Source organism: Drosophila willistoni, assembly GCF_018902025.1.
Source record: "Drosophila willistoni isolate 14030-0811.24 chromosome 2R unlocalized genomic scaffold, UCI_dwil_1.1 Seg167, whole genome shotgun sequence".
NCBI lineage: Eukaryota > Metazoa > Arthropoda > Insecta > Diptera > Drosophilidae > Drosophila > Drosophila willistoni.
In genome coordinates this window covers 17043831-17066768 of record NW_025814050.1, presented here as the reverse complement: position 1 = coordinate 17066768, position 22938 = coordinate 17043831, and the positions used below count along the sequence as shown (strand labels likewise).

Below are 22938 nucleotides of genomic sequence, written 5' to 3'. Positions count from 1 at the left end.
TTCACCAATATCGAAATAATTCGTTTTAAAATATGTCTGATTTATTTTCAACAATAAAAATAAGAAGATGGCAGATACATTTAGTAGAAAGTTTAAACTTAATCTGTTAGAAAAAATATTTATGACGAGGTATGAGAAATAGGATATTAATATTGATATCTAGTCCTTAGATTCGACAGAAGAGTCCTGTTTGTGAGTGCAAGAAACCGAATTTAGTAAAATAGCTTTGGACTTCTTGGCATTGGATTGCTTAAGGGCCTTTCGCAGAGCATTTCTCTGTCGCATATAAAGTCTCCAGCACTCGCTATACGGCTTTTCAGTGGGTATTATATCATCGACTAGAATTTCCAAACGATCGTTGATCTGCTCATCCAAGTCTTTGCGCAATGTATCATACTGATTGAACATGACATAAACTTGTCCCTTCTCGATCATTTTATGTTTATTCCAATTGCTGGCCTCCTTGACAAGTTTTAGCCACGAATTTAGCTCATTATTCCCATGAGCTTCACCCCTTGCATACATATTGAGGATATCCAATAATTTCTCTGTCACAGATCTGTCCTGTTCTGTAATGGGATCCTTTAACACAAAAACAAGAATCCTTTAAGCCCTTATAAAATATATTGTCTTGGATCTAACTTACCTCGGTTGTTTTTTTTACTGAAGGAGTGTCAGTTTGGCATGCCACCAATGAGCTCAACAGAATAATACTCAAGGATCTATACCAAATCATGTTGGAATATACCAAAGACTGATAGTTAAAGAAGTGTTTGTGGCTTTTTTATAGAAAACAGTTGCCTGTAGTTCGAGGTATTTCTTCATTTAGATAACTTTAAATATGTAAAATATCTATTAGAAAGAAAAATATAAACCTTTTGCTATGTCATTTATTTTACAAAGATAAAGTTCTTTTTCTTTGTTTGCAATTATTTAAATTCATACATTAAGTGTACAAGGTTTGAAACTTGGCTAAACGGTGACTCCTTCACGTATTTAGACCTCCACAGAGCCAGAATCAGCTGCATCCGAAAACATTAGATCATCGTCTTCATTAGAATCATCGTTTTCTTCCTTGTGTGGACATTTAACTGAATTCTCTCTGATTTTCTCCGTCTTCCTGGCATTGGTTGCCGTTACGGCTCTTCTTAAAATATCTCTTTGTCTTCTATAGAATTTGGCACATTTACTATTCTGTTGAAGACTAGGTATTAAGTCATCTACTAGCTCATCCAAACGCTCATCAATCTCCTCTTCCAGCTCCAAACGACGACGATTGAAATCGGTGAAAAGAGCATGTGCCCTAACTTTTTCGGTTAACCTATTTTGACTCAACTTCTTGACATCACGTATTGTCTGAAGCCATTGGTTAAACTCGTTATTATGACTGGAATGTCCTTGTCCTAGAGTCAACAAAATCTGCTCCAATTTTTCATTTATTTCATTATTTTGTTCCGTAATGGGATCCTGAAAATAAAGTTATGTTTGAAGAGGAGTGCAAGTCAAATAAAATACGAAAATGACTAACCAATGTAGTTGCTTCTGGAGCTGTTGAGTTCTGCCCAGTTGCCACAGCAATCAAAGTTCCAATTAACCAAACACTCAAGAACCTCATAATGGCGAAGTTAATACTGACTACTTAACTAAGAACTAAACCTATTATATACCTACAATGTTCATTTAACGCTAAGCGGTGCTGTTAAAGGTAGATAAAGTCAATGACATTCCAAGAAATTATTACGTGTAGTTTATAGATTTTTATTATCAAATGATTTTCATTACTTACCTCTTTATATTCGTCAATTGTTAAACTTTAATAGGCCTATCTAAAGTAATAGTCAAATTTTTGAATTAATCGCATAATTAACAATTTTTGTCAACATTACCTATCAACATATGAATGTATGTGGCTCTACTTTTGGCATTTTTTAAGAATTAATGAAAATTACGATCTTTTATTACTACTTTCAACTAGGCAGATCGATCTAGTGTCTCGCAGTGGCGAATCTACCTTATAAGTTTTTTAGGAAAAATAGGACATTGTGAGGGTGGGCATCGAGCATTTTAGGGGGAAAATAGCTCTGTGGATATCGAAATTTGACGCATCTCATGTTTATCTCAGTTTAGGTGGAGAAAATTTTCCTGGAGAATTCGCCACTGCAAGCTCGAAGTCATATATTGGAATAAATAAGAGTAAAAACCTAAAATACGTGCACTAAATCTTGGACGATTATCTTATACATATTGTAGATCTACATCTTTATGATCAATGCAGTAATATACTATAGGTACTTACTACTCTGAGGGTAAAAAAAATCATCGTTTCAAAAATAGAGTGATTGATCGATTTTCCTCCTACAATTAGATATGAGATTATACAGAACTAACCTCGGGCTGGTGGTCAAAAAAAGAAAAACCAAACTTTGCTGAATATGCAAAATATAAAGAATCTTAAATCAACATTAGACATTTAATTCAATAACTTCTCATGTTGTATTCTTCGAAATTATTTAAATGCCTGTGTCTATTTAAAATTTGATTATTGTTTCAAGCAAATTGCGTATAAGTAAGTTGTTGTTCCTTTTCGATTATTCCTAAACTTTCTTTTCTATCTTATATTTGGATTTATTGAATTTTATTGAATCACTAAATTATGTGGTTTTTTTAAGTTAATATAAGTAATGTGTGCTTTATTTAAGACATTTTTATTATGTTATTATGTTAAATATCTTTTTAAGGAATACAATGACTGCGGCGCTTTTTTTATCGTCTTTGATTATGGCCAATTGAAGTAATAATTAAATTTATTAATTTTGAAAATGAACATTCCATTTGGTATTTTTAATCGTTCAAATATTCCATACATATTTTCAAGTTAATCAGAAGTAAACTTTTATTAGAAACTAACATTTAACCAAAACTTATTTAGTTCAATTCATTCATTCATTTTCTTGGCGTATGTTGAGAAGAAATCCTGTAATTTAATGTCCTTTTCGATTTTATTCATTGGAAGAACCATTCACTTTTCCCATTCCTATAAAAATCATTTCTTAGTTAATTCAATCATTAACTTTCAACTGCATTGAATGTCTTGGCATAACCGTTTCAATTGAAATCCACATTGAAGATGGAACCTAAGTGGTCTCAGAAACACAAAACAGCTGCTCAGGTGAGCGCGCGCACAGGTGAGAGCCAACGTCTGAGAGCCACTATCTCTGTCTGTCTGTGAGGGAGTCGGAGAATGAGTCTCTGGCACAGGGCACGATCCACACCATCAGACAAAACGAGTCGCCTTGGTTGGTCCGGTTCGCCGTCTACGTCTCTTTTTCTCGGTTTCGGTTTCTTGTCTTGCAGTTTTTCCTCAAGTCGAAATTCAGTTCTTGAACGACTGCTGGCCGTGTTGGTAGCAAGACGCGGACGTGTGGATAAATAATATTACCAAAAAAAAAAGAAGCAAAATACAACAACACAAATTTAAAACACACACCAAATCGATGGTCAATAGCGGACGCGACTCTAATTTCAGTTACTTTTTAGTCGGACATTTGTGAAATGCAAAACACAAAACACATCAACAGATTATAAATGCCAAAAAAGAAAGAAAGCAAAAGAAATAAATAAAAAAAATCAAAATCAAAATAAAGCAATATTTATGAATCAAAGTGAAATTGAATTTTAATTGGCCAAAAAAAAAAAAATCAAAATAAAAAGGGCATAAATAATATGCCAAATGAATAAAGAAATCAAGAAAGTCAAACAAGTTCGACGGAGGAAGGTGCTGAACAACAACAACAACAATAACAACAAATAAAACACAATAAATAAATAAATGCAATGCCAATTTTTTTCAATCACAGAGTGCAATTGAAATGGTGAAAGAAATTTAATAAATTTTACAAAATTAAAAAACAAAATAAACTTAAAAAAGGTGCGTAGAAAATTTTCATTTATTTTTTGGTTTTCATCTCAACAAAATAAGAAAACAGCTGAGAACATAAACAGTTTATGCAAATAAGAATTAGGAACCAAAAAATCAACTTTTTTTCATGTCAACTGTTCAAACAGTCTACAAAAAGCCAATGAAAATTTTCAAGAATTTGAAACTTTAGAATCAATTTTTTTGTTTTCAAAATTTGTTATAATTTCTTGTTCTGGTGTAATGCAAAAATAATAAAAAAAACAACAACATAAAAACAATATATAAAGCAAAAAGAAAAAGAAAAAAAAACCAGGAAAAAAAACTGTTAAAACCAGTTTTTCAGTTGAAACGGCGGCGCTTGCGCCAAGAGAGAGAGAGAAAGAGAGGAGAAGAAAAGTTGCTAGGGCCGAAACGAATCTTTGAGCAAACTGTGAAGCCGGCCCCAGACTCTGAGTTTTGGGCACAGGCTCCCCCAGACTGGGACTCCATCCTAAAGAGAGAGAGAGAGAGGGATAGAGAAAGATTTAACAAGAAGGAGGCGCAACAGAAGCTGTAGCCGATGCTAAACCCAAAGTCCAGAGATAGCAGAGACCCAAAACCCGTGTAGCTGTTGCAGTTCCTCGTGGTCAGCTGAAAATGGACACACACACAGACGCATCGGGTGAAAAGATGATAAAGCAGAGATTTCACGGAAATTTTTTACGAGTCTACCAAAAAAACATCAGAAATAATAATAAAAACATACATTAAAAAAGCAGAGAGTAAGTGCGGGATGGAGAGTAGTAGAGAAACTAGGATATTAGGGAAACTGAAAAAAAATTAAAAATTTAAATGATATTCAAAATTGAAATGAAAAATCAAGATATGTGGGCTATGTCTATATAGAAGAACTACTAAGCTTATTTTCAGAATTAATTCGAATTTTCGTTTTCCTTAAAAAGTATTAATTGAAGTATAATAGAAGTAAAATAGAATGGAAAAATATTTGACAAAAGCAAAAAAGGCTAACAAAAAAAAAAAAGGAATCATTTGCTTGACTCTTAACTTTCATACCTAAAACTTATTTTTTTTAATATTTAAGACAATGCTGAGAAATTTGTCTACTATTATAAAAATAATTATTAACAAATTAAACTTGATTAAAATTTTAACTTAAGTACTATAGAATGGAGTACAAAGTTTCGGCTACAAACTAAAAAACTTTGAAAAGTAGTTAATGATTTTTGATATTTATTAAACTTTTTTATTTGCTTTATAATGATAATTAGAAAATAAAACAAATTTTACCTTATGCAAAGTTTTCTTAGGGGCTAAAACTTGTATATACGAATAAAAATTAAAAGTATTTTATATATAAAAACAAAAATCGAAATCAATTTTCTGTTTAGTCAAAAAAAAAAATGTTTTGTTTTGATTTTGTTCTTCTTATTCTAAGAAAATTTTTATTAGTCTACTAACTTTGTGTGCTAAAGAAAGCAAATGTGACTATGGCACAATTTTCAGAAAAATGTCACTTACAAGTTTAACTTGTACATTATTATAGAGTAGGGGGGGATAGGGGATATAGGGGGGGAATCGGGTTTAGACAATAACTACCATCCATACATTAACCCAGGATTCGAACCCGGATCCTCATTGTTGAGATGCCCAAATGCTTGGCCCACTTAGACAACTCGACTACCGAGGACTGTATTTGTAAATATTTCACTCAGAGTTTTGAATTATATCAGAAAATATCGTTTAAAATATAAATGTATTATTATTTTTTTTTTAATTTTGTATAAAAGGTTTTACTTTATGCACTTTTATTTGTTCTGGCTTATCATCAGATTTCACTATCATGATTTTTGTCACATTGTCTTACCTTAGCTTATCTAGCTTCATCTCTGATAATTTGCCCTTCCTTACCAACTCAACTCTCTTAATTTGCCCTTCCTTAGCAAAATACCCAACCTAACATTAGCTTAACTTACCTCTTTTAACCTTACCCTAATTTAACAAAGTGTTTTTCCATTATTTACAGAAAGTTAAATATTTAAATTTACACTCCTTGACAAGCAAAATTTTCCAAAATTTTGCTTACTCCACCCTATTGATAAGGTTATATTATAAATTTCTAAACTGCATACTCCATTAATTAACAGCGTATTATTCCTCTTTCAAAATATTTGTTAACTCTTTTGAAAAAACACCACTATTGGTTTAGTTTGTCTAAGTTTTCAAAACGCCTGACCCAAAACAGGGTGAGGCTTTCTATTTAGAATGAACAAAAAAAAACCCATTTGAATCTAATGATACCCCTAAAGAAAACTGTTTTTAGACGAGTCCTCTGACTAATTTTCAAGTGCTTATGCAAATGTCTAAACTACAAGTTCTGATCTGATCTAACCAACCTACAAAGAAGGCGCTCCTTTATTTCTTTCTATTTTTTTTTTTTTGTAGTTAAGAACAAAATGCGGAACATGATCAAATTTCATAGCTGGACAATTGTCTATTTTTTTTCTTGTATCTTTTTTGTTGTTGTTGTGGTTGTTGGTGTTGCATAATCTAACCCGCAGCTTAAGGCATGATCTTGAAGTTTAATTATAATCATAAAACTCTTTTATTATGACTATTTCTTTTCTGCTATTTGTTCACTGATCTTTGACATGCCTCTGGCTGTGGTGACTCTGATTGAATGGCTTGTCTATCTCCTCCTCACTCGACGCCATTCCACTTCAGACATGGATAGCTATAGCTATAGATATAGATATAGCTTATGGATGTGTATTATAATAGTTCAACACTATGTCTATAATAATAAGCATTTTTCTTGTTGTTGTTGTTGTTTGGCACGATGGCTTTTATTTTTTTTGTGGGTTTGGCTACACAATGAAAGTTGTTGCTCGCCTGCCTTATGACTCGGCATGACCCTGGGCAACACTGGAAAAAAGAGAGACATATTCAAACAGCACCGACATTTCAGGAATTGTGGTTTTAGTTTTGTTTCTCTCTCTCCATCTCGCTCTCTGGGTCTATCTATCTCCTTCTCTCCATGCACACTCAACGTAATTCTATATACCAAAAAAATAAAAACAAAAATTTGCATGCAAGACAAAGAAGAACACGAAATGCATGAATGAAAAATGTAAAAAAAAAGAGGAGATCCCACAAAAGAGAAAAGAGAATTAAGGTTTTTGTTTTTTGTTTTACTTTTGGCAATGGTCAAGGGAATTGGTCAGGTGTGTGACTAAAGATCGTTCCCAAAAATTGTTCCCTACATCTTTGCTTCTCTTTGTGTTTCTTCTTTTTGGCAGCTTATCTTCACTTATCTCTGGGACCTGTTGCTGTTGCTGCCTGCTTCTTCTCCTCAGCAGATAAAAAATTTAAGAGTTCTGACATTTAACTGTTGTGATGTGAATACATATATACGAAAATTTATTTACTTAAGCCCCTGAAATCGTGTGGATGGAAGGGGGGCACCAGAACCTTGAAATATATCAACATACATACAAATGTTTTTTTTTTGTATATGCACAAGTGTTGCAGCAAAAAAAGAAAACATAAACTTCTCTGGATCAGTGAGTTCCTTAGCCCATATGAGAGACACACACGTAACTGTTATTATACACTTACAATGTGAGCATATTGGTTTTAGCCAGAATTTAGTTTGGCAACAATTAATGTCCTTACTGATCCTAAAGATGTTCTTAAGCATAGGAAGATTGAGTATTGTATTTGCTCTTATATATTAGAAAGGTATATATGTATATAGGTATATGCACATGTATAAACTTGGGATTTTAAAACCAATTTGTTTCCTTACCTCGAATTTTTACCTCATATTTTATTAAGGTCCGAAACTGATTCAAAATTTGCTGGCTTTAACAACCGAACGACTTTATATCAATCTGAAATTTAGTCAAATACATAAAAGCTTAATGCTTAATATAAACTTTCCTATATAATACTTAAGAACTCACAAAATAGAAAGATAACATAATTACAATATAAATTATCAAATCCCTTTATATAGATAAAAAGAGAAATTCGAAAGGATCTTGTTTATAGATTGAAAGGAAATTCAAGAAAGCAGTAAACCTAATTTCTAATAATTTCCAAAAGATTTGGAAAGATATTCAAAAATAATTTGTAAATTTGAATTTTTCTTTTTTATGCTTATTGCTAAATTTAAAGATAGAATTTCCAAGTACTAAAATAATATTTCAAAAGGACATGATTTTTCTGTAATTAATTACAACTTATTCAAAGATATTCCCAAACCAAAATAGTCAAAAAGTTGTAGTCAAACATTAAGACATAAGGTTGAAATAATTTTAAAGCATACTCGAGGTTAGCCCAGTCCTCGGGTTATACATTAAATCGGTTCTATCTACAACTGCCTCACCCTCCTGGCTAATCAATCTTACTTAAGCACCCCCTTGTCCTTCGACTGTTTGTTTTAGCCCGCAGTAATTAACTGCTGTCATTGGCTCTTGGCTCATCGCCTAATTAATCATTTACCTGAAAATGCCAATTTGAATTTGATTTTTCTCTTTTTATTCATTTTGTCTGCCGGTTTTTTTTCTTACAATTAAGCAACTTTTTTGTGCAATTGTCTGTTGTGTGGTTTTTTGATATCAGAGAGCAAAAAATATATATACATAGTTTTTGTTTTTTTTTGTGTGTATTTTTTTTGGCTTTTGTGTTTTGTGGCGGCGAGGTTAAACTTTGACCTAGTTATTCAATTCAAATCCCGCGCTAATTCATCAAAGATTGTGCAAATATTTGCATAGCGAAAAATTATATATGTACATATAGACATTATAAATATATGTATGTATAAGTGTATATGTACGTGAGTAGTTGTGACGTGCCCCCTTCAAGCTCTGAAAATTGAAATGCCAAGCATAAAAACAAAAGTAAAACAATTTATTGTCTTCTTTTGGCAAGAACTTGGCCACATATTTGTCTATAAATAGTTGAGGAATTATGATGCCAAGCACTTGAAATAACACTCGTCCAAAGATAAACAAAAGAAGTTAATTTTAAATATAAAAAGACAAAAAAATGTAGTAATAATAAAAAAAAAATCGCATAAAGAGGCTTGATGATGTACTTGAGTCTGTCAACGCTTTGAATTCATACCTCGTGGGCGTATTAGAGATGGTAATGAATACTGAGTCTATTAAAAATCGTATGACAAATTGTTTGATGGGTATAACATAATATATATGAGAATCTTCTTCTGTATAATCCCATTAATTTCTAGATAGTATATGGAAATACATGTACTACATGTAGAACAAGATGGTAATCCTCTAGCTAACATCAAAGACTGTATTCAAATGGTATTAAGCTCATGACTTTTCAAGATCCGGACTGAAGACAAAGATTCATTTTTTAGCCTATATCGAGACTATATTAATATACTAGCAAAATCAAGACCGTTATTAGGAAGTCAATTTTAAGCAAAACCCACAAAGTTCTACCTAATCTGGTTTTGGACATACCACAGCTTAAAGGCTTTAACTAGTTGTGAATTACAGTTTAAAATTTTAAATTTGAAGATGCTTTAAAAGAGAATAAACAAAAATGGCCATAGCTAATAAATTTAATAGCTTAGAATAACAAATTTATTTTTAACTTTAACTATTGACTTTAGAAAATTAGATAAAATCAACGTGCTAAAATTAATAATATTTTTTAAGCATAATATAATCAACTGACTAAACAGACAACAGACTCAAAATCACTACTTGTTTTGAACTTCCTTTCTTTATTTAATACTTTTTGCTATTAGAAAATGACTAAGACTTAAATAAAACTGTCAACTAATAAAAAAAATATCATTAAACTAAGGACATATCTGTTCTTCTACGGAAAACAAAACACGACTAATACGGAGTTTGTCATCATTGGCGATGTAGAGCAGAAAACAAATTGATTTTAGTTGCCACAATCCATTCGTTTTAGACACTTGGAAAAATCTAATTAAGTTTTATACAACTAATTGTAAGTGTTTATAGATTTAGTTCCGCTTTAAGTTCTAAATAGAATTCGCCTGTGATTTTTCATAACGATGACCAGAACATCATTAATCAAATTGGTAACGATAGTTTTGCCCCGCCAATAGGAAAATGTACATGCTATTGGTTTGTATGAGGCCACTTGACAGTTCATTATGGTCTAAATATGGGCAAGACCCCAATTCAACGAGGTGTTATAGTTTATGTGTGTATCAAAACAAAACCAAAACAAAAAAAAAGAAACAAGAAACATTATTATTTCTTTTGAAATTATATTTGAATGTTTGCGGAAGCATCGAAGCAATCAAGAAAAGACAATTTCATGCTTGAGATTCAGGGTCAATTTTAGAGCTAACAGCTACTGGTAACTATTTTTTGGTTATTATAGATCGATTGCCCGGCCACACACAACAATTAGCCACTAAAAATGCTTTGTTCAAATTGGGCTACAAGTGCTTAAGAAAGATCCAAAATAATACTCCAAATAATAGATAAATATATAGTTTAGAGGTCAGATTCCTGTTGTTCGGGCATCAAATCCAAAGTCAAGGTAAACTAATTCTATAGAAAGGGATTTCATCTAACAATTATTTTGGAATGTACTTACTATAACGGAGTTTAGTTGGTTGGGTTTTTCGTTTTGAGTTAGTTCCCATATATGAAATTATGTCACAACGAAAAAGGAAATTATGAAGTTGGAAGTCGTCCAACTTCCACACACTTTTGCGGTCATGTTGCAAACGGAAAGCGTTAGTTGTTGCCTCTTGTCATAATCACAAAATAATAACCTCGACGAAAAAAAAATAAGTCTGCAATCCAGCTAAAAGTTACATATACAAAATATATATACATATATATAGTGGAGTTGACGGGAAATAGAGGGCAATAGCGGTTTGGTTGCTGTCGGAGATAGAGATAAAGCTTTAACCTAAACGCCATTTAATTGTATGAGGTATAAGACAGTGTAAGAAAGAGGGGGACTGGGAGGGGGAATGGGACAGAGATAAGCCAAGCAACATTGGACAATTGTTGACCTGGTTTTCATACCTCGTCGTCTTAGTCGTCGTTGTCGACGCGCCGTTGCCGCTGTTGGGTTATGTAAATGAGTGCACTCGTGAGTGCACTTACCAAAAATTAGCTCAAAAGGTTCGTGATTGTTGGCATTTCATTCAAAGTATATTGACTTTGTAACCGACTACATAAGTATAAGTATGTATATGAATTTGTTTACATGAAAAGTTTTTTGGCAAGTTATGTTGGTTCCAAGATCACAGGCATATCTTCCTTATAAAAGAAATGCATAAAAAATGCTATATATGTATATCCTTTTTGTTTCCATTCCTCAAGAAGTACTTAAACCAAAGGATTTATTTATGTTATTCCTTTCAGTTTGGTCTTTAAAGTATTTAATGTTGCGGCTTGTTTGATTGTTGCTCTTTTCTCAATAATGACAATTTTCGAGTCCTATATAAAGCAATCTTTCTACTGTTTGGTAATTGGCATGGGAACTCTTTGCTTTTTTATGTCGTGATGTATTTTGCTTGAATACATGATCAAACTATTGGAAGGAATAGTTTTACGAATGATGAGACATTTGTTGCCCATTCTTTCATAACTACTGATATAGAGATTTAGAGAAGTCAACATGGGTAATTGTGTTTCAAAAGTTGACCTAATTCCTAATATTTTTGCCTTCTTATGAAGGCAAGATATGGATCTTAACTTTCTTAACTTTCTCACAAACATTTGTGCTAATACTAAATGACATAAGTTTCATCGTCTGATATTAATTTTTCCAATGAAAGTAAATTATATCCATTTGCAGTTTCAATTTCAAAGAATAATATTTATGTTATAACTTCCATTTAAAGATGATTAAGTGGAAACACTTTAATAAATATTTTTTAAATTTGTATATAATCAATACATTTATTTATTTATTTGGTATGGTTGGAACTTATAAATTGCCACAACAATGAAAGTCATAACGATTTTTTAATAGACTTCTGTTATTGGTCATTATGACGAATTGAGTTGATCCATCTGTTTTTAGAACAATTTAACTTGTTGGGTTTTTATCGATACTTATATATTTAAACTAATTAATATTGGATTTATTAAGTCAAGTATTTATTATAGGTAAAACCTTAAAGGTGCAATCCATCCTAGAGATTATCTGGGTATATCTATGGAACCTTTCTATATATATGTATGTACTTATTTTCCTATACAACTTACATACATATAGCCACAGCATTTTCTAAGAAAATGTATGTACGGATATTTAAAGGAGAACAAATTCCCTTATAGAAAAGTCTTCAAATGAAACTACACATAAAATCTAATTATGAATGTTCAATTATTCGAAAGATCTGTTTCTTGTTTCTGTTACCTTGTTAAAAATACTTCACTAACAAATTTTAATAAAGTTTTGATTTTGCTTTGATTTCCAAGTTTTTATTTTTATTTCGATTACTAAAGACGACTATTGTCATTCCAGAGTAAAGAAAGTTAAAATTGAAATTGTAATTTCCCGAATTCCTAAAACTATAGTTAAATTTGAATTCCCATATTGATCTAGTTTATACAATTTTTGATATAATTTCGAATTCGATATGTATTAGATCCGTCAAGTGAATAAAAGAAGTAAACTAAACAATCAGTCGAATTTTTAATACCTTTTAAAGGGTATCTATTAAGTATAAAGTTGAGATTCAATTTCTTTTGTTTTGATCTCCAGTGAATTGAATTGAATCTTCTTTTTTTATACACATGTCGTATAATTTTAAATCGAAATTCGTTGATATTTAATCCAATGTTTGTTTCATTGTATCTTTACGAATATGTTTAGATATTTTACACACGTTTTCAAAGCTCAACAAACAACAAATGGGTCACCATGGCACGATTTCTGGTGCATTCAAAAGTACAACTATATATGTATATATATATTGTTTATATATTTGTAGTTCTTAAGCACAGTGTCGTGTCAAATAAAACGTATAAAAAGTAAGCTTTAAAATCGTGCTGCAATGCTACTTACAAATATTTTTGGTAAATAAAAACCAAAAGCCAAGAAAACAAATCAAACCGAACCAAGCCAATGCCAATGCGGAACCTCAACTTGATTTGCTCTCTGTGCCTCTGTGCCACTTCTCAGGCGACAAAAAAAAAAAAGAAAAACAAAAGACTACCATGATCATGATGATCATGCCGATGTTAAAGCCGATGTCGATGTAGATGGATGATGACGCCAAATGCCGGGGCCATAATAAAACAACATAAAATCGACAGCCAAGAATGAAAGTGGTGAAATTTTCTTTCTTCTTTCAGCGTGTTGTATTCGATCTGCTTGGCTGACTGACTGTCTGAATGACTGACTACGATGGCTGGCAGAAAGTGAACAGTAAAGTGAACGACAAATGACAGGCATATACAATCTATATAGTGGAAGTATGCATTAGAGAGAAAGATATATATCACAGAGAGTGAGACAGACCAGATAGACCAATTCAAAAGCCATAATTCTTAAAAGCAAAACCGAAACGTGAGAGACTTTCGTTGATGATCATGATTATGATGATGATGATGATGACGATGATTCGTGCATCAGAAAGCGCGTCTAATTACGACACAAAACCAAATACCCCTTTGGCTATATATACTCAAAGTCGACATCGACTCGATTTCGGCACGCGGCACTTTTTCTAATGAGTTCTAACAAAAAAAACGGCAGTTGACAGTAGCGGACACAAAACATACACATGCTCACAGTAAAACAGGGAATTGAGGCCAAAGCTTGATGATCCAAAAGGCCAATAAACGGATTGCATGACATTCGTTCAGTGGCTTCCCCCTAATTTAGGGCATTTTCAAAGGGGGATAATTTAAGAATTTCATGGTTTTTTTGTATCAAAGAGAAATATGAAATTGACATGAGCCAAGCAGATTATTAATGACAACATCCTGTTCTCTACATATTTTCTCTTTCTTAACTGATTTTTCTTTGGATCGATCGACATATATGAAAAGGTTGTTGCAGATACTTTAAGAGTTTTTAAGAGTTTGGAGTCTATACTTAAACGTGCAATGAACAGGAATTTTATGTTTGGCATTAAAATAAGTTATGGAAACTCTTTTAAAATTCATTTTGCAGTTTTACTAGACTGAAACAGGCAAACACTAAACATTGTACAGTACTCTAAGTAATCTATGAATACATAGATAATCTATTGTAAGTATTAAAAGCAAATTGAGTTTTTAAATGATCATTATTCAAACACTTCACAGTAGCTTAAATACTAAACATTCCATTAATGTTGAGAGTGCTCAAAGTTTTCGAATCATTCAATCCTTCGATTATATTAATTAGGCGTCATATGAGTTACTTAAAAAATTGCAAATATTTAGAGTATATTAAGTTTTTTAAAGATTTGATCATTTAAATACTCATAGTATACCACGTTTTCGAATGATTCGTTAATTTCTTCACCCGGTTTCACTGATGCATTTAAAGTTTCTAAATACTCATTGAACCAATCTTGGAAAAACTAAAATTTTTGATATTCGGAAATAAGGACTCATTAATGAGGATGTTTTAAATGTAATGAATAGTAAGACTCAACAAAGTTTTGAAGTAGATGTAGTCCGAATAATGAAAATTTAGAATATATACAGATATAAATACAGATTGATCGTATATAACTGAAGTAACCACTTTAGAGCTTTGTTAAATAAGATTGTTAGATATCTTTTTGTTATTTTAATGAACCTTTCATAAAAATTGTCAAATAAAGAAATAAGCTCTAATCTATTAAAGCTGAATCTTGCCTATATAGAGATTGCGTAAGAACTTTTATTATTTATTTATTAAATCCCATTTTCCCAGCTTCCGATGAGTAACTAAACATATGTGAAGGTTTGCCATAAACTTGGCCTAAAATTTCATATAGATCACTTTTCCTCTATCTTCCTTAGAACCCTCTTTACATGGCTACGTCTCTGCTTATGTTTATATGTAGTACCATAGCTCCCTAGTAAATTTCATGCTTCTACATCAAAATTCAGATATACAAACATACATATAAATGTATTTTTTGTTTTATTTACTGTGACAATTTCGTGCCGCTAATTAGCCAGTTGCCAAAGTTGGGCTCTGTCTTGGCCTTTTTATGGGCCTCGAACTTGAAGTTGATGCATACAAACATACATACATATACATGTAGATATGTACATACATATGTATGTATTCCAAAGTCAGAGCAAGTCTACAGATCGCCAACTTCCAGTATGCTAAGTTATGTAGAAACGTGCAGTTTGTTTTATTTCGATTTTTGTTTTCTGGTCGTAAACCTTTCAGTTGGGCAGACGACTCATCCCAAATCCCGTTGGGTGACGCCTGGAACAGTCTCTGTCTGTTCGTTTGTCTGGGGGCCTTTTGTGTATTCGTAGGTTTCTCAATTGTTTTGTGCCTTTAATGGCTTCTGTGGGACAACTACTACCTGCCACTTGGCGTTGGTTTTGGCTGGTTTGTGGGGCTTGGAAAGCGTGGGTAATTTTTTTCTTTCTTACTCACATTATATACTTAGTTATATGATGATTATGTCTCTGGCTATATTCATATTCAACATTTCGCCATGTTGTGAGAATGATGTCGAGTCACTTTGCAAACAGAAAAGAGTGTTTGCAGTGGCTCCTCTTTATTGCTTTTGGCCAAAAGGAAGTTGTGCAATTTTTTTATATGTCTGGACTTTAAGAAAAATATCTACGCATGACTTGTCAAAAAAAAGGAAAATAATATGAAAACGGCAAGAAAGGAAAAAGAAACACCGAAAGATCCCAAGCAAACAAAAGACTTTCAGTTTCCAATTACTTTTGTTCCACATTTTTCTTTCGCTTGAAATGTTTTTTTTTTTTTTTTTGGTAGGTATTTCTTTTTCTTTTTTTGGCATCCTGTTGCTTCCTTTTTTTCCAAAAAGAAACCCGTTTAATGACAGGGCGCACTCATTGCTAATTAGGTGATTTTTTGTGTATTTTTATTTTCATCTTCTTATTTATTACAATTTGTATTTTCTTTTGTTTGTGTGTGGTGGGCGATCTCTGCCCTGTTTCTTCATCGCATCCAGATCGGTTTTTTTTTTTTTTGTATTTTTTAATTCGTTTTCATTGCAATTACAATAAAAGCGATTCCAGTTTTGTTCAATGTTCGTGATGTTGCTGCCGCTGTTGCAGTTGTTGTTGCAGTTGTTGGTGTTCGGTTTCCTGTTACCAAAAATATACAACAACAGCAACAACAACAACAAAATGTGATTGTCGATTGCTCTGGCACTTAATGAATTGCCAAACCGAACGAATGCTCTCCAAAGGCACGTCTTGGGCTTTTCTGCTGATTAATTGTGATAAACACTCTTATACATACACACACACACATACATACACACACTCACACACACACACTCACGCTGTTCGATATGCACACTCTGATTGCAGATGTTTTTTAACCATACCAAATGAAGCTGCCTTCCTTTTAAGATTCACTATATATTTTAATACCCTGTGAGCCCCTAGAGCCAATAAGTGTTTAAGGACTTGCAACAACAAAAACAATCTAGAAAAGATTTTAAAGAATTTGAAATATCCAAAAAATTTGATAACAAATTTAATCTTATTTCTTTTTTTTTCCAGGATATTGATGAGGAATAAAAATATTTTGAAGTACATTTATTTGGTAAGTTAAATTTTGTTGTTAATAAGGTAACTTAGAGTCTATTGAAATGAATGCTTTTTAATGATTTAAAATAAAATAGTTATAAATTTAAGCCGAAAGCCTTAGTTGCCAGTGCTTGTTAAATATAGTTAGGTTGATAGTTTACAACTATATCCTACACTTTAATAATAATAATAATAAATTTACAAAGAAATATATTCCTGAAGAATGCTTAGGTAATACCAGAAAGAAAAGTTATATTAAAAGGTTTTCTTTTAAATTTAAAATTAATGTATACCTAACTATATGAATAATGGAATTAATGTATGTATGTACTATATAGCATATATTTTTATATCCATTGAATTTTGAACAAAATGAAATAATAAAGTACAAGTTTTGCAAGTTTATTTGTCCTTTAAAACTATAAGATATAGGGTACTAATGGCCTAAAGAAACTTAATCTCCAAATTCTCTAAAAAAAAAGTCTTCATATTAAAATTATGTTGTACAAACATTTAATTAGATTTTGTAGAAAATATTCATTAATTGAGAATAAATATGAAAGCAAAAGCAATTTGCCCTTAGCTTTCTATTTCATTCTTAGCAACAGCCAAATTTGCAACAAAGTCTTATTAATAATATTAATTATTTATTTTATGGGAAATTAATAATCAATAAATTTTAATTTAATGACTAGATTTCCCTTTTTATAGGTCTAAGAATCAGCTATGAATAATTTTCAAAAATTTGCTTTCAAATGCCCATAAATACTTCAAACGATTGTCATTTATGTTAATCAATGCAAACTTTTAATGCAAATTTATTACTTTAGGACAAAATTAAGAAATTTAAAAATAAAATAAAACGAAAATCTTAAACAAAATAAAGTATCCTTAAACAAAGTTTTATTAGTCGAAGTTTTGTCTAAGTCAGATAAAATTTAGTAATTATTATGCATTACTTAGAATTAATTAACCTATAAACCTATAAATGTTATTTAATTGATTGTCCTGCAATTTAAAAATTAAACTCAAATTATCTTGCTCATCCCATGCAAAAACTGAACCCAAGTAAATATAATTTGTCCAAAGTAATTGATTTACAACAAAGCCTTAAATACATTTTAAATTGAATCTAACCATATAAAAAATCTTTTCCCTTTCCTTAGCTTTTTTTCTGTTGGTAACATTTCAACATTTGATCTGTTGAAATGTTATTACGATTATTTAATTAATAATTGATCGATCGGTCATTAGAAATCAATATGATTATGGACAACATATTGTTTTCAGATCATAGATCATTGGTTCGTTGTTCTTGTATTATGAAATTTCTTTTATCTCTCACTCAATCATTAACTCAATTCCCCAAGACCTTGTGTTCTTACATCATCATAAAAATGAACTATTCACACACAATTATTACATAATTAATTAAAGAACCCATCCAAAAAACACCAAAAACGATGATCATCATTTTCATCAGGTCATTACGATTATAGAGATTTCCACACATTTTCATTATGGGACTCTATTCCCCATCTGCCCCTCCCCAACCAAAATACCAAAAATTATTCTTATCTGGAAAAAGTGTTTACTTAGAAAGTGTGTTCAATGCAATGACAGGCGATGAATTCTTTTTTCCTCCTCCAGACGTCTCTAATTAAAAAAAAAAACTTCTTTTAAGAATTTTTCATTGTGCAAGCACACAGAGCTAACAACTGCAAGAGGGAAAAATAAAGTTTAAAAGTAAACAATTTGATGGTGAAAAACTCAGCGAGGGGCACTCAAACAAAAGCTAACAACAAAATGTGGAAATGGTGGGCGGGGGGAGGTTAAAGAGAGATCCTATCGAATATCATAATGTCGCCGCTTTTGAAGCTATTTTGACTTTAGAACTTTGCCGGCCCACAAAACAAAGACATTATTGAATGCAAAGTACAAATTTACATATATTATTTAAAATTTTTGAAATTCCCCTAAAAACGAGAACACAGAACACTAACAACTGGCCTAAGAGTTTGCCTCTTGAGTGTGTGTGTGTGTTTGTGTGTTATATAATCTTAGCCTGGTCGCTGCCTACAAAAAGATATCTGGTTCCAGGCTCTGAGTCACTATGCCGCCTTGTGACATTTTTTTTGGTTTTTGTTTAGGTTTTTCTTAAAAAGTTTTGACATTTGCATAGAGGCGAACGAGCGTTCAGGCTGACAATGAAAATTAATGAACTGCAAGTTCCATTCCCCCACAATGCTTTGGAGCCTGTCTCTGTCTCTCACTGTGTGTGTGTGTCTATAACGATCGGCCCACTTATATGTCTAGTCTTGGTTTTTGTGGTCTTTGTGCCCCATTGAACAATTCCAAAGTGCATATGAGTCATATAGCTGGTCTCCCTCTCCTCGCCCCACCCGTCACCTTTTCGGTCAGTTCATTTTGTAAAGACAAATATCAATTGTTTGCGCTTGACTTTTCATGAAGTTCTTTCAATCTCCTGCCATATATGGGCTTCAAAAATAAAAAAAAAATTGTCTATATAGAATTTAGAAAAAAAAAATTAATGGTCTTCCAGAGTGAAATGTGTTTGTCTGTTTTTGGGGTTTGGCCCATCAAACCGGAAAGTAACGGGTGTCTCTCGCTGTTCTGTTCTTGTGAAAGAACTTTGAAAGTTGCATTTTACTTGCTAATGATTCGTCTAAATACATGCTACGTGCTGCATGATCGTTTAAGTAAGTAAAATGATCTGTACTTCCGGTTGAGGCTACTGTAAGTCAAGCGTTTCCATCGATCAATAAGCACAAATGATGTGTTAACTTTCAAAATCAATAGGGCAACTTATGAATGAAATCTGAAGAATCTGAAATGAACTTTTGAATGACATTCTAAATGACAACTTTAACTCTAACTCTCTAACTCTTAGTGATAATCAATGGAAAATTTATGAATGAAAAATTAACAAGTTTTCTCTACTGAAATTTCTCTCAGGTTCTAAATTTTCTTGTATTTGTCCACACATTTTCATCATTAGTTTATAAATTGTAGTAGGTGGTCCATGACTGAAATGTTTAGTGAAAAATTACCTTACACACACATACACACAATGCTTTTATGAAAAACAAAAGAAAACACAAAAAACTAAACCTAAACCATAAAGAAAATAACTGAAACAAAAGTGAAAACTTTCACTTTTGATATTTCTGTACAACAGACATTTATGTTTAGAGTCAGTCAGTTAGTTATTTTTTTTTTCCACACGATTTTAAATCTTTTATATTACCATAAATTTGAATTTCGGTTTACATCATCAACAAACGCGACGAGTCGTAAGGTTCATATACGTTTCTTCTTCTCTCTCTCTCTCTCACAGACACACAATCTCTGAAAGAATTGTTGGAGACTCTCAAGTCTTGAACTCCAAAGAAGCGAGGGGGTTGGGCCTTTCTTTGGAGCCACGCCATAACACGTCGTAGTCTCTTTTTTTTGTGGTTTAATGCGATGATTTAAAACTTTTTTCGCTTTCATTTCGTTTAAGCTTTGGCTATTAATCAGTTATGAGTCGTGAGAGTTCAAAAAACAATTTCAGTTCCATTCCATGCGTGGCTTTGATTAAACGAGCCCTGAAGAATCCGAAAAAACCTAAATGATCTGGCGACCAGCTGATGATGATGATAATGATGATAGTGATGTTGGTTGATGGTGATGATGATTACGCAAGCATGAACCCCACAGAGATGGGGTGGGTCCACTCTTCACTATCGACCCCTTACCCCATCCCCCCATATGAGATCCTATATACTATATACTACTGTCATTTATTTTACAGTTTTTCAATTAAACTTTGCCTATTTGAAATGCTTCGTTGGTTGTTTGGCTGATTGTTTTGTTTTTCTTTCCCTTCACACTCTGCATAGATAACAATTGTAATGTGTGTGTATTTTGCACTCACTTCTGTGGGTATTTAGTTAGTTAAAAACACAAAAATAAAGGGGACCTCGTCGTAAAACTGGGTAACATGCATGCCAAATACTTTAGATAAAAAGCACATTAAAAACTTGCCAAGGTAAAAACAACAGAACAGAACAAAAAAAAAAAACAATAAAATTACAAACCGAAAATGAAGTAGAAAAAAAAAAGAAGCAAATGAAAAATTTTGCGGAAATGCCAAATGAAATGCGGGCAGACAAGAAGCAAGGTGAACATTGTTGGTAAGGGTCTCAAGTGAACAACTGTTGGCTGATTGTTGTTAACTTCTTTGTGGAATGTGGCAAAACAATCTTGAATAATTACATCTACTTCTATACGCAAGTTCAAAACAAAAGAATTCAAAATGTGCTACACTTTGTATACTTTACATCATCATCTTACAAACCTTTATCTTTAACTGACTTTTTGGTTTTTCTATAGAGACTTGTAAAATTGTTTACTGTATACAATGTTTTATTACACATCTGGTTTTTCAGAAAAGAATATTAAACTCATTAAAGGTTATTTTAAATAAGTTCAGGAAGGAGAATTTGTAACTTTAAATAACTTTGTTAATTATATATGATATCAACTGTTTATAATGTTCTACTGAAATTATATTAAAGGGCATGGGAATTTGTCTCTCTAATGGTTAGTTAGTTAGTTGTTCTGAGTTTTTAATTAAGCAAATGTCATAAAACCTTGAATATATTTTATATACTTATTAGGGGAGGAGACTTCATAGTAGTTTTCGTGTTGAAATGACTTTTTGTTCACAAGAACCTCTTTAAAGGAAATATTTTCTATATAAAAGGATATTTTATTGAAGTAAAAGGACTATTTCTTGTATAATGTTTTTGTTTGATTAACTAAAACAACAATTTCTGTTGGGGTCTTTATCAATGTTTTGATTAAACTTGAACTTCTCTGTCATAATTCATATTGTTTACACTACTTTTCTTCATTTATTACTAGCTTAATTGATTTTCAATAGATCATATAGGTTTTTTGAGAACATATCAAACAGATATTGATATAAGACCTAGGGGTATATTTAAAAAAAAAAGTAATTCAAACAAAACGACAAAAATATGTTGAAATATTAAAAATATGTAAGTAAAACACGTTAAAAAACCCTTTTGGAAATTAAGGACTGTGTTAATATATAAATTATTAAAAGGAAAAGTAGATTTAAACTAGAGAGCTGCATGAATGAGAGAAAAATGAATTCTAATTAACATTATTCAAACCCAAATAAATGAATTAAATGACATTTAAATTGGACTTCAAGTGAATGAGTGATCTGACGTAGAACTCAGTCGCACAACATTCAAACGAAACTCATAATAATAATAGACAGTCACTCAAATATATTCGAATATTTAAGTAGAAAACGCTTATGTAGCGTGAACCAATTCAAATTTAGTTAATAAATGAATGAATGAATGAAATTCGAATAATAGTAAGTGCTTAGTCAAACTTTTTGTTCTACATAAAAAATATTTAAAATTTATATTTTACAATTAGCACGTAAAAGAAAACAAAAATAAAAAAATGTATATTCTGCAATTAGAAATTAAGAAAAGTAAACTAAGTAAGCATTAATAGAAAAATATAAAAATAAGATATAAGATAGCATTATTAGAATCTTTAAAAACTTTCCAAATCTTTAGTTTTACTTAAAATTTAAGAAACAATTTTGTCTATCTTCTGTTTTGCATCAAATGTTGCATGTAAAGTAGATAAATGAACTAAATGTAGACAGGCCACTTTTTGGAGATTATTTGAATTACATTTCTTATTCATTTATTGTTGTCGATTCACTTTTCAAAACGTTGGTAAAATTAATAAACATTATTATAAAACATTTTACAAATTCCTTCAACGCCAAACTGAAAAAATGCCAAAAGCAAAAGTCAATAAAGAAGACGAAAAAATATAAGCACAAATAAGCATAAAATAAATTTTCTTAATAAGTAAAGACAATAATTAAAGATAAAAAGAGGAATAAAAAAAAAACAACAACAACCCAAAACAATACAACAAATACGAATCAAATAAATTAAGTCCGAAAAGAGAGGCAGCTAGCAATAAGAGCGAGTGAGAGAGAGAGAGAGGGGGGAACAGGTGGAGAAGGGTCAGAGAAAAATGCATTTGTATGAAATGCATTAAAACATGTTCCCCAACCATTGTAAATTAATGCCTCAACAATGCAAAAAAGGCAAAAAAAATAAAACATGAAAGAAAGAAAAGAAAAAAAAATTGTGCGACAACTGCACCCACAGAAACAAAAACGAAATGCTGGAAAACAAGTTTCATAAGTTCGAAAACTGAAGTTTGTAAATT

General features: G+C 31.5%; 2 protein-coding genes across 2 annotated transcripts; both read right to left on the bottom strand.

Moving 5' to 3' along the window:
* Positions 1 to 19: 19 nt before the first annotated feature.
* LOC6642047 lies at positions 20 to 716 on the bottom strand. The gene is made up of 2 exons (XM_002065209.4): positions 647 to 716; positions 20 to 582 (listed from the first exon to the last, which is right to left on the bottom strand). Exon 2 carries the CDS (start codon positions 523 to 525, stop codon positions 160 to 162), a length of 366 nt encoding a protein of 121 aa, XP_002065245.1. The 5' UTR covers positions 526 to 582; positions 647 to 716; the 3' UTR covers positions 20 to 159.
* Positions 717 to 872: 156 nt separating this feature from the next.
* LOC26529691 lies at positions 873 to 1623 on the bottom strand. Its single transcript, XM_015178470.3, has 2 exons — positions 1529 to 1623; positions 873 to 1467 (listed from the first exon to the last, which is right to left on the bottom strand). Exons 1-2 carry the CDS (start codon positions 1613 to 1615, stop codon positions 997 to 999), a joined length of 558 nt encoding a protein of 185 aa, XP_015033956.1. The 5' UTR covers positions 1616 to 1623; the 3' UTR covers positions 873 to 996.
* Positions 1624 to 22938: the final 21315 nt, after the last annotated feature.